This window comes from Neltuma alba, unplaced genomic scaffold, assembly GCF_004799145.2.
Source record: "Neltuma alba isolate B1F8T4 unplaced genomic scaffold, ASM479914v2 tig00011781_pilon, whole genome shotgun sequence".
NCBI lineage: Eukaryota > Viridiplantae > Streptophyta > Magnoliopsida > Fabales > Fabaceae > Neltuma > Neltuma alba.
In genome coordinates this window covers 232,038-245,455 of record NW_021636404.1, presented here as the reverse complement: position 1 = coordinate 245,455, position 13,418 = coordinate 232,038, and the positions used below count along the sequence as shown (strand labels likewise).

General features: G+C 31.4%; 1 protein-coding gene across 1 annotated transcript; it reads left to right on the top strand.

Moving 5' to 3' along the window:
- The first annotated feature begins 11,637 nt into the window (after nt 1-11,637).
- Nucleotides 11,638-12,534, top strand: LOC114717903 (ankyrin repeat-containing protein NPR4-like). Its single transcript, XM_028903127.1, has 2 exons — nt 11,638-11,847; nt 12,079-12,534. Exons 1-2 carry the CDS (start codon nt 11,638-11,640, stop codon nt 12,532-12,534), a joined length of 666 nt encoding a protein of 221 aa, XP_028758960.1.
- Nucleotides 12,535-13,418: the final 884 nt, after the last annotated feature.

Sequence of the window (13,418 nt, the reverse complement as noted above, 5' to 3'; positions counted from 1 at the left end):
TTTCAACCATTAATTAATAGGTATTAACATAATATTTTTAGCCGAAAGGGCATCAATGTATGTAATTACGTTAAAAAAAATTCTTGTTATTCCTCAAACTATATTAAACATGCTTTATAATCACTTTTACTTTTGAATAATACTATAAATAATTAAAAATTAAGGGTAGTAATAATCTCTATATTTTAAAATATTTTTGTTATGCGTTTTTTATATAATAAAAAAAGTATTGGTAATTTCATTTTATTTTCAGTTTTTATTCAATAAAAAATTAATGTATCCGATAGTCATATTATACTAAGGCCGTATTTAATATACATTAATTTTTAAATTTTCTTTTATTTTATTTGTGTGGGTTCAATCATGCTTCTGATATTTAAAAACAACTACATATAATTGTTGTTTTACCTCACATATAAAACAAATCTTTCAATGTTTTAAGAAAGTTCAAACTTTATTTTTCCCCTGACAACCTAAAATAGTTAGGTCAAATTAGAGCCAAACAGTTTTTGCCGGTTTTAATTTAAATATATGCACATAAATATGTTAAGTGTAACATCCTATTTTTAGAATTTAGTTATGTTCTGGAGTATATAAAGGGTATATTATGAGTTAAGAAAAAAAGTGTATATTTTAAAACTTATTTTTATACATTAATGAAGTAAAAGAAAAAGCAAACGAATATCAAATGCAATATCTCGCTAGATTAATAACTGAAATATATGTTATTTTGTAGTGAAATTGTTAACATCGTTGTAGGTGAATAATAAATAGAAAACTGTTAAGATGGCAAAAGATTGATATTAATTTAAGGGGTTATTTAAATATTTTTTATATCTAACAAAATTTTATTATTTAGACACCTTTTAAAATAAAGTGACGCATTCAAATTTAGTAATATGGTGTATCTTTCAAAAACCTAAATCTGTTTTGGATATATGTGTGTGCGCGCGCGTGTATAAAATTGCGTGTTTGCATGTATGTTAAGGAATATAGTAAATTATATTATATCAGATAAATAATAACTAAATTTTTTTAATATTTACAAAAGAATAAGATTAGTTAAAGTTATTGAAATTTGAAATATTATCTATACCTCATCAAGTTTTGATATTTGTTTAACTTTTAAAAAAAACATTTAGATCTAATATATATATATATATATATATTAAGAACAGCTGGAGAAGTAAAACCTAGAAATCTATTTTTTTTCCAGTCCCCCATCACTTGTGTGACTACCGCCTCTTTTCCTTCTTTTGCCTTTCTTCGTTTTCTTATCTATTCAGGTTTGCTTTTCCCCTCCATTAATAATGCCTAGTCACATTGCTCTCTTATTCCATCTTTTCTCTAAATCATACACATGTATATTGGCCGCCTTTCTTATTTTATCACTCAAATATATATGATGTGCCCAGAATTATTACTCCCCTGTCAATTTTTCCCACTTCCCATTGTATTCGATCGACTATATATATTATACCCGCGTTCTTTTCTTATCGCCATCAAATACATGTTGTGCTACAAGCTATTTCTTCTGCATCAATTATGATGCCGTTGCCCTCAAAGTCTTTTAATCTTCGTATTCATCTACCATCTCCGTTAGCCAACGTTCCTTCTTCTCCACATCCACACACACACACACACACACACACACATATATATATATATATATGTTGAACCTGTTCTAGCATCTCTGCCATGTTAGTCACACACAAGTATTAATAATTTAAGAGATGATTTAACATGTTCCTCACTATAAGACTCGCATTGAAGGTTTTGGTTTAATTCTTCGGTAACTATTATGAGATGAGGAGTAACAGGTAACTTTGGACATTGCTTTCGTATATATATGAACTGCATATATTCATTCTATGGTTGATTGCCTTGCTATTTAATTATATCAGACCAAGTAATACAAATGCATAAATGTGTGTGTATCCTGGAAATTTTCTAGTAAACGGAATTTTAATCTAATTTCATTTAGGAGCTATAATACGATGATGATGATGATGATGATGATGATGATGATGATAGTAAAACTTGTTAACGGTCATAATAATTAAACTATAATAATACTATAATGATATATTCTATTAGCCTTAAATTTATCTATATAAATAAATAGACATACATATACACAGTTGTGTTGTGGAGGCTGTTAGATTAAAAGTTTGTGTGAACGATTTAAACTATGCATCGTAGTTTAATCTTTTCAAGTGTGCTTGTCTCTATATATCTTGATGTATCACGTAAATTTGTAAGTGGTTTACTCCTTTCCAAGCACACTTGTGTATGTGACATCTTACTATTTGAATTGGAACAGTTCTACGACACTACAATATAGAATGGCATTTTATTTACTCGTGTTGATATATCTGTCATTGCATTTGCATTCATGATGGGTTGAGATCAGCAAGAGTTTTGTGCATATGATAATTTTTTTTACCACATGGCGTACCACCACTTGGTGCACAGTGGATGACATACTTTAATTTTCTTCCGTACATAAAGAAGATACGCCGGAAGTTTTTAATAATACAGCCTTAACAAGATACCCTATCTAAAACTTGTACTTCTCTCCCGTCACCACTGTATGTAATCATCAATTCTTTCAGTTTGTGAAATTAAAATACACTTTTCAACGAAATAAACAAAGATTAATTGCGCTTACTTGTTTCTTTCTCCATGTGAAGTTGTGATGGCAATGGCTTGTTACTTCTTCTTTTTCAGCTCGCTCTCACACTTCACTGCCTCTTCACACATTCTATATATTTATAGCCTTTTCGTTTATTCCTTACGTGTTCGTATGGTTTAAGATATGTTACAAAAAGAAAAAGAAAGAAAAAGAAAAAGAAGCAAACTTGACTTTTCCTTTAAAAAAGCACGTACACATTAAAAAAAGATAGTGCTGTAGGGGAAAAATTTAATTGTCTTAGGTATCATATAGTATCTTCTTTTGCAGTTGTCTCATAGTTCACTTACTCCTGACGCATTGTATATTATAGCCGTTGTCGTATCATTTCTTATGGTTTAAATTATTTAATACTATTCATTAAGTTTTTAATGTAAAAGCTACTTAACTACTAATTTGAATATACTAAGAAAATTAGATAAATTAATTAATGATTACAAATTGACATGATTCTTTTTAAAATATACATGCATAGCAAATGTCTTCTATCTATTTGAATTTGATTGGTAATACTGCTGATGACCGAGTATTAATCAATTAAAGTAGTTTGAAAAAAATAATAAATATGAGGAATGAAGTTTAAAATCATCTATTTAGGATTAAAATCAATCTTTAATTAATTAGCTTCTACACCTTAGATGAGAGCATTTAAAACTAAAACCAGCCGCTTTAACTAGTTTTTACGCAAGACAGTATTATATAATTGGGGACTCGAGGCTATTCTTTCCCTGGAGGAATGAAAGCACCATATGCTTTCTAAGTTCCTTTAAATTGAATGGAATATATCTGAAGCAGACAAGAAGCAAGGAATGGTTGTTTTAAAAAAGAAAAAAAGAAAAAGAAAAAAAGGAGAATAAGGGAATGGAAACAAAAGGCAAAGGTGTTTACGAAACGGGGGATGCTTGACGTGGCACAATCTCGGACGTTGGTGAAGCAAATGGCTTGGATTAGAATTGAAGATTATCAATTCACTAAAATGTCGCATATCTTCTGCAGAAAATCTTACATACGAAAACCTGAAAATTGCTAAATCTCAAATTAGAATTGTTTCCTATACTTTGATAGTTTTTTACTATACTTGATTTGTAAATAACAATACATTTTTGTAAAAAAAAATTTTATAGAATTTTCCCCATCTTGTTATGCAAAATCTTGTTTTTAGTAATTTTTGCACCAAAGTTCTAAACTTATACATCACGTTTAAGTGTTTGTGCCTGTTTGGATTTGTGCAAATCAAACTGAATATATGCCCTTGTTCAATACAATTGCATAAACTTTTTATTATTTCAACCATTAATTAATACTCATCTGGTCCTATTTATAAGGCACTTCCAGCATGTTTCACACAAACCAAGAAAAACCTTAAACTTCATTAACTCCCATTTAAAATTTAATAACTTTCCAACTTTATCCCTATTTAATATAAATTATACCTCATATAAACAAAGTCAACACAATAATAAATAAGGGGTCAAATTGTACATTTATACAAAAAATTTCTCTCAGTGCTCTATAAATAGGACCAAAAAATACATTCTCTCTCTTCCCTATAAATAGGACCAGAGGAGTAAGTATTAAAATTTTTTAGCCGAAGGGGTATCAATGTATGTAATTACGTTAAAAAAAGTCTTGTTATTCCTCAAACTATATTAAACATTCTTTATAATCAATTTTATTTTTGATTAATACTATAAATAATTAAAAATTGAGGGTAGTAATAATCTCTATATCTTAAGAAATTTTTGTTATGCGTTTTATATAATCAACAAATTATTGGTAATTTCATTTTATTTTCAGTTTTTATTCAATAAAAAATTAATGTATCCGATATTCATATTATACTAATACCATATTTAACATAAATTAATTTTTTGATTTTCTTTTATTTTATTTGTGTTGGTTCAATCATGCTTCTGATATTTTAAAACAACTACATATAATTGTTGTTTTACCTCATATATTAAACAAATCTTTCAATGTTTTGAGAAAGTCCAGAATTTATTTTTCCCCTCTAACAACCGGAAATAGTTAGGTAAAATTAGAGCCAAACTATTTTTGTCGGTTTTGATTTAAATATATGCACATAAATATGTTAAGGCTAGACTCGAGCCTCGTGCCTCATTTAAGTATACTGGTTGCTGCCCTCACCAGATCAATTTGTTGACAAGTTACTGTGGTTTAGGGGTGGGAATCAAATTGAAATCTAATCTGTTGAGCAGTCAGCACATGCACCTCATTAATTACTTTTGTTGGAATTTGCTGAAATAATTCGTTATTAAATAATTAAGAAAAGTCACACATTCCAAGAAGAATAGGGAAAAAAGTCAAAGGACAATATCTTCTTTCAAATACTATCTCTTGTCCTTAATATAAGACCTAATTAACTAATTTGAAAAAATTAAAGAAATTAGTTAAATTAGTTATTTGTTATAAATATATGTTGTCTTTTCTAGAATACCCTTGCTAATCATATATATTAGTTAGCATTACTATTTAATGAAACATTTAATATGTACAACTACTATAAGGACTACTTTGAAATAAATAAATAAATATGAAAGAGAAAGTGGATTGGGGTCTTATATTTTGGACCAAATTGAAAGTCAAACAAGCTCTTATAATAAGGAACAGAGGTAGTACTACGTTTATTCTTTAATAAAAGACCTAGTTAACTAATTTGGGGAGATTAAAAAAATTAGTTAAATTAGTTATTTGTAATAAATAAGTTTTTTTTTTCTAAAATACCCTTATTAATCATGTATATTAGTTAAAACTATCATGTGTTGGAACTTTTAACATGTGCAACTATTACAAGAACTATTTTAAAAAAATTGACAAATATGAAAGATAAAATGAATTGATGTCTTATATTTAGGACTAAATTAAAAATTAAACTAGCTCTTATATTAAAAACTGGAGGTAGTATATATGCATGTGAAAGTATTTTAACAACAAAATCAGGTAAAAAAGATTCCAAATTTAGGACATTGTGAATATTTGTGATTGTATGACAGAACTCAAAAAGCACATTGTTGTTGTCAAAGCCTACTTAAACTTTTCACATTCGTCATCGTCTCAAAACCTATATAACCATCACCAAGTTACGACGTGAAGTATGGTGTGCAGATCCAAAGGCGAAAGGATCTAAAGAGGCGAAAAACAACATCCTACGTTAAATATTCGAAGACAAGTACGATGAGAAATAGGGGATATATTTTTCAAATTATTTCAATTTCTTATTTCTAATCGTTTTTTATTTTTGTATCTGAATATTAGTAGAAAATGCCGGGCCAAAACTGTTTTTGAACAAATATTTAAAAAGAGAATGGAAGTTGGATTGTAGTAAGATGGTTGAAGTTGGAAATTAGTGTGGTTGAGGTATTGAAAAAAAAGAAAAAGAAAAAAAGAAATTACTGTGATTGTTGGGATGGGAGTTAAATTAAAGTCTAATCTGTTGAGCAGCCAGCCCTTCCACCTCATTATCTTTGTTGGAATTTGGCTGACATAGGAAACATCATACATTCCAAAAAAAAGGATAGAAAACAGCTAGTCAAAGGGCAAGATCTTTTATAAAATATATCCAAGTGACATTATTTTAACAACAAAATCGGGCAAAAAAATATCCCGAAATTAGGACATTGTGATGAATATTTTTATGTTGGCAAAAAATGACAGACCTCGAAAAGCACAATGTTGCTGTAAAAACCTACTCAAACTTCTCATATTTGCCATCGTCTCAAAACCTATATAACCCATCACAAAGTGACGACGTGAAGCAGATACAAAGGCAAAAGGGTCTAAAGAGGTGAAAAACAGCATCCTACATTAATCAAACCCGTGTAGACATGCAATCAGAAAATGAGATGAGTTGCAGGGCCGAAGGTATTATATTCTCTGCCGGTTGATTGGAAGACGAAGTCTAATAATATAGCAAATCTAATACTACTTCCGGTATTTAATATAAGAGTTAGTTGACTAACTTGAGTAGATTAAGAAAACTAGATGAGTTAGTTATTTTTAATAAATATGTATTGTTTTTCTTAAAATACATTTGCTAATCATATGTGTTAGGTAGAAACTTTTAACAAGTGCAATTAACACAGGAATTACCTTAGGAAAAATGGGTAAATATGAGAGATAAAATGAATTGGATGCTTATACGTAAGACCAAATTAAAAGTCAAACTAACTTTTATATCAAGAATCGGAGATAGTACAACATATATATTAAAAGATGTAAATAAAATTTTATTTTATGTAGAAAAATTAATCAGAAACTCTTTATAATGTGCTTTAATTTTAAATCGATCAGGTCTCTCTAGTTTTTTTTTTTGGAATTAAGCTCTTATTGTTTAATCCATTATGGGCGTCGTTCATCCTGAAATGTAAAAATTATTAATTTTAATTTCAGATTTGATTTAAAATAGAGGAAAACGGACTATGGGGGTTAAATTTTCTCTTTATTTAATTAACTTAAAATATTAAATAAAAATCAAATCTAAGGTGAGTTACTTTTATTTTCAAACTGACTCCTTGCGTGTGGCTCCGTGCATTCGCTCTGTTTTCTTTTTTTCTTTCTTTTTTTTTAAAAAAATTTTGGGCTTGGTAATTCAAATCTCAAAATTCCCTCCACCGTCCCATTCATCTTTCCTAATCTCTCCTAGAGGTATGTATAGACAGGACTGGACAGGGCAGAACCCCTCCTCGATACCCAACTCGAAGGCTGAGCGGGCTGCATCCATGTCCGGTAGAAGCCCTACCTATTTTGGACTGGGTTAGTACAGGTTGGGCAGGGCAGACTTTCCTTGCTCAAATTTACAACCTGAGTCATGAAATTTAAAATACTACCATGTGTCTTAACAAATATCCATGCTTCAAGAATTAAATAACATCCATAATTTATTAAAAACAAGACAATAAAAAATTGTAATTAAAGCCTTAAAATCTAAATGATTTCCATTAATCTCCACAAAATTAAGAAGATGACGAAGCATATAAAAAAAAATACAAGCTATATTAACATATTCAATTATATTTGTTTTTTGGAATACGATAGGCAAGTTAAAATAATTTTATAGAGAGAAACAAATCGGAAAAACTCAAAAGAAGAGTTGCTAGGAAATATCATCTCTCATGAGTGTGAGGCATCCTGGGTGTGTATTTAGCAAAAGCTGCATGTTATTGCTCAGATGCTGAGCGTCTCTGGCAAGAAAATCTGCACACCTGGGTGCATGGCGTGGAGCATATTCAATTATATTATTAACTTATGATTTAATATAATTTATAGAGATCTATATGTTATATTCAAATTAGTATAATTAGTACCATTTCATGATATATGGAGTAATATCAATCTGAAAAAGTTAAAGGATAATTGTAATATACTGCAAGGTAATTCAGAAAAGTTAAAATATGCAGTATATTTTAAAAAAATTAGAACTTTAAAAATGTAAAGTCTAATCATACAAGGGAGTAATGTTTATTTTGGGTATTGAAATATAATATATTAATATTACACTATATATATTATAATTCTAGAGAAATATATATTATAATATAAATAATTATATATATATTTTGGGCAAGGCCAATGGGCAGGCCTACATGCCTTGTTTGCAGCCCGACCTTATTCGTGATTAGCCTGATCTGAAAATGTCTAGTTTTTTTTTTTAGACTGGGCTGAGCATTTTTTTAGCGGCTCGATCGGGCACACCATTATTGGGTCTCATGAACGCCCCATTCTCTCCGCATCCTACTCTTTTTTCAGACATGCTTCTCTTTCTTTTTTTCCCATCTCTTCCAAATTCAAATGGAAGCTTCAACCTCTCTCTTTCTCTTTCACTCAGATTGATGATTTTCTCTGAGAAATCACCACTCCTTTTCCTTTACTTACAATCACTATGAGAACCCGGAGTTCGCCATCTCCTGCGTCCCTCTTGTCGGCTACCGTTGGGTGTGGGTGTGGGTGTGGTGGGTGCGGGTGCATGGTGGTGACAGTGCTGTGTGTAGTTGCTGCCATCGCTAATAAATCAGAAAGGTCTTTCTTTCCTTTCCTTTCCTTCTTCATCTTTTTCTTCCCTATTCTTCCTCATCTTTTTTCCTTCTTCGTTAGATTCAGATCTGAGATCTTGCTCTGTATGAATTTTAGAAGAAATTTTCAGGCATGCCTTTGTTACTTGGGCAGGTTTTAGTGTTTGATTGATTGCTAACCAGTTCTAAACAAAACAATGGCTTAGCACGAATTGTTCGATTTGAACGAAAAAATTCAAGGAAGGAGGAAAAGGATGAGATGAGAGGTTTCAAAGATGGGATTTTTTTTAGTTCTTTTTAAGTTCTCATATTTTTTCATCTCCCAAGGTCTGCTTGCTGCTCACTCTCCCTAACCAATCTCTCTCAGATAAGTCCGACTTGAGAGCATCGGCCTGGGTTTGCTTGACACTATCATCAACTCAAGATGTCTTATTTCTAGAACAGATGCTTTAGAGAATTAAAAAAGAGGTATAAGAAATTACTCTGTTAGTTTATATATTTATTTATTTTTAGGTTATATGTTATTTGATTAATGATTCTTTTGTATTCATATTATAGGTACGTATATATCTGTGTACGAAGCGAAACAGAGGATAGTCCTTGGAGGATAAGGAAGAGGAAGGGACGGTTCTGGTTCATTTTCACGCGGCGCACCGGAATGAGGGGACTTACTGTGCCAAAGTCCTTTTTCTTCTGAAACCTTTCACAGCAGGACAGGGCAGGCCGCCACCCAAACCAACACGATATCACTATTCGCACACTTCAAGTTAAATGCACCAACCCCTTCTCACTCACATTTTTTCTCTTCTTTGTGGGGACTCCAAAATAATTCTGTAACGGATCATAAAGTTTGAAGCACATGACGCCGCCATTATCCATGGAAGGTTAAAATTTGCTTATCATACGACACATTATGGTATTTGTAATCAATATTCTATTTGAAATGCAGCATCAGGCAGACATGTAAATTAGATTCTCCTGACATTTGCTCATATATTCTTTGCATTTAAATTTATGAAATGTAAGTCTATCAGAATTTCCTTGCTAATAAACTATAGCATTATGAAATAGGTGGGATAGTTGTCTTGTAAGAATTACGCATATCATTAAGCCGTGGTAGTCATCAGTTTACGGGAGGTTCATACACGTGGAGAGGTGCAGGAATTTGTTTGCATTCATATTATTTATCCTAATTCAACGATTTTAGTGGGCTTTTTTTTTTCTCAATAAATCTACCTAATAATTAATGGGTAAATTCATTATATGTTAAATTCATGTATTTTCTGTTTCACAATTATTATTTTGTAGAAATCCAGTAGGAAAGAACAATTATCTAAGTTTATTAACCCTAGCTCCCCCCCCCCCCCCAAAAAAAAAGTTTAGGGGCTGTCCTCAATAGAGTAGTGTTTCAGAGTTGGCGAATAGCTGCCAGCCTTGGGAAGACAAAAGACATGACATTCACAAAGGTAGGAAATCGGCGCAAACTTATCTTGCAGGATATGCATAACTGAAAAAATTTGCTGCGATATGAGTTATTGGTCAAAGTAATTTACTCTCCATATTTTTGTGGTAAATCTATAGGGTTTCTTGTTTATATGACATATAACTCTGGTAAATCTTTTGTGATGTGTTGGAGGTCAAGGAGTATGGCTCTGCATGTTTCTGTGGTAGAGCTTTTGGGTTTCTTATTAAAATGTCAAGCAATGCTAACATTAGATATCCTTATTTTATGGGCTTCCTCAGGAAGTAGATTATCGACTGAAGTTTCTTGGAGGTCAAGACGTATGGCTAATATTAATTTGACCAATTTGCTGATTTGTGCTTCTCTTTTCCATGAACAATTTATGATTTAAATTTGTAGCGTCTGATGCTACGTAAGAGGATGTCTTATTGATCTTTCTTGGGGGGAAAAAAAACCATTTCTTCGTGATATAACCATAAGCATAGTCACTTTAAAAAAAATCAGTCCCTAACAAAAATTGTGTATCAGTCCGTAGATAACCATTTCTTAGTTGCTAATAACTATTTTAGCAAAGTTCAAATGGTTAATTAATTCATCACAACATTATTATTTTTTCAAACAACTTTTAATTTGTAACAATTGAAGTCGAATCTTTCTTAAAAGAGGGATTGATTGCAATTGGTCATGGTAAATGCAGCATTTACAAAAGATGCTAAATTATTGCTTTAGAGTGATAAAGATTGCAATCAATTAAGATTAATCACAATGAAATAAATTCTTCCTGTGCATCGTACGGGCAGTCAATACTAGTTTATCATACATGAAAATGAGGTATGTCAAAATATAAAATTTGAGAATAAAAATAATTTGGGCATAGTGATGCTGACCTTTTTTTTTTTTTTTTTTGTTTGGATTGAGATGCTGATCTTGATTTTTGCATAAGATGCCAAATGTTGACATTTAAGTTGAACCTAACTTTGATCCAATGCAAGAAAAGGATAGACCCATATGCACATATGTGTGTGTAATCTTTTTGAATGATTGCGCCGACAAAAATCCATTTCAATATACAGGACTAAATCTACCACAGCGGCTCATCTCCTTGATTTATAATTTGCTTGGTATGTATGCTCAAAATTTCCCCAAAACTTAAATTAGTTACTTTTAAGATTTTTGTTCTCATGATTAAACTTGACCAATATTAAGTTATATTTGAGTTACCAATTGTCCAGGGATGAAGGAAATACATAAGCTCAAGTTGCAACATACACGGGCAACTGAAATTCTAGCGCTAGCTTGTAACAATCTGACATTTCCGAATGAAGATAAAAAGCGTATGATTAGAAAAGCACTGTCGGCGGCTGCTAAATCAGGGAATGTTGAGTTTTTTAAGAAGATATCAACAGCAAACCCGGAATTAATCTCAATGATCACATTTTCCCAACAAAAGGAGAATGCTTTCTTCAGTGCCGTTAAATATCTATCGTCAAGCTGAGAGTTTTAACCTCCTTCGTGGGTTTCTCTTTAGGAATGTGGTAGCAGCAATGTTCCTTGAGAATAACAATAACTTGCTGCACACAGCGGCGAAGTTGGCTCCTCCTTCCCAACTTTACCGCATCCCTGGCGCCGCTTTGCAAATGCAAAGGGAATGGCAGTGGTTTAAGGTTAGAAGTCAAATTAAATGCTTTTGTGTGTGCATGTGTGAGGGAGATTAACATATAAATTAAAATCATTGAATCATGTAGCTCCCAACTCTTTGGACCTAATGGTTAGCAGGTGAGGGATTAAATTCAACAGGAAATGAGAGATTAATTCCATTATCCCATTTGTAACAAATATTTTAAGATACAATCTGTCAGCACTTTTATGCTACTTCTTTCCTTTTTTCATTATAGGCGGTAGAGAGTATGGTGAATCTTGGAATTGAGCGTCGTCATAACAAAGACAAGTTGACTCCTCTGGACTATTTCAAAGAAAACCATAAAGAACTCAGGAACAATGGTGAGAAATGGATGAAAGATACTGCAACTTCTTGCTCAGTTGTTGGTGCTCTAATTGTCACCATTATGTTTGCTGCAGCTTTTACTGTTCCTGGTGGAAATGATCAAACATCTGGGCACCCAATATTTTTGAAAGAAAAGTTGTTCAGAGTTTTCTTAATTTCAGATGCAATGTCCTTGTTTGCTTCTACTTCTTCAGTGCTTACATTTGTAGGAATTCTTACATCACGTTATGTAGAAGATGACTTTCTTTACTCCTTACCTACAAAATTGATCATAGGCCTCTCTGCACTTTTTCTCTCAATTGCAACTATGCTGATAGCCTTTTCCTCAGCAATGATCATCATGTAGCAACAGAACTCATCACCTTTTTGGGCTTTTCTTCCTGTTATTATGCTTGCTAGCGTGCCCATAACTATCTTTGTTTTATTACAGTTCCCTCTTGTTGAAATAATTTATTCTACTTATGGTCCAGGCATCTTCCGGAAGGTGGAGAAGTGGCCATGAAATGTGTGTGCGCTTCATATCTTAGTACTTTATGTATTTTCTGTTGAATTAGAAATTCTTCATCCCCTCGAGTGTAAAGCACCTGGTTTTATTTTTAGCTTTAGTAATTAAGGGCATAAGTTGGTGATGTGTGTGTATCATCAACCTTTGCACATTCAGAACATAAACATGTTGATGTCTGATTATGCCAAATTAATTAATTTTAAAGTAGTGTATGCTTTTTAGTTTGCTTCATCCCCAATGTCCATTTTCTCAAAGACTCCGAGAATCGTGCTTTCGGAAATATGTCAGGATACATGGGCCTATTACAACATATGATGCATGCGCCTGCTATAGTTTGAATAACCCAAATAAAGTTGAACAATTTAAATTTAAATTAATAAAAAGTTTGGCAGTCTAATTTTATTCTTGAGCAACTTTTCATCGATAATAAGAAATTTCAGTAAGCAAAAAGTTATTTTTTTAATCCTATTTATAAGTCATCTCATTAAATTTTTAATATGAATGTACTATTTTATCCATCACTTATTATAGTGTAAATAGTTATTTTCTTAAATAGTATTTATATTAAACAGGAATAAAATTAAAAAGTTATTATATTTTAATGGTGAGTTAATACAGTTCAAAAAAATTTTCTTTTTGGGATGAAATGTGTATTTTAATTTCTGAAACTGCAAGAATTGGTGATTACAGTGATGAGGGGAGATACTTGCAGCTACCAATTAATG

What these genes read in the sequence shown, in the direction of transcription:
- LOC114717903 (XM_028903127.1), top strand. Translation starts at nt 11,638, where the DNA reads ATGCTTTCTTCAGTGCCGTTAAATATCTATCGTCAAGCTGAGAGTTTT. An exon ending in GGGAATGGCAGTGGTTTAAG is followed by an intron (nt 11,848 to 12,078) that starts GTTAGAAGTCAA and finishes TTTTCATTATAG; the next exon opens with GCGGTAGAGAGTATGGTGAA.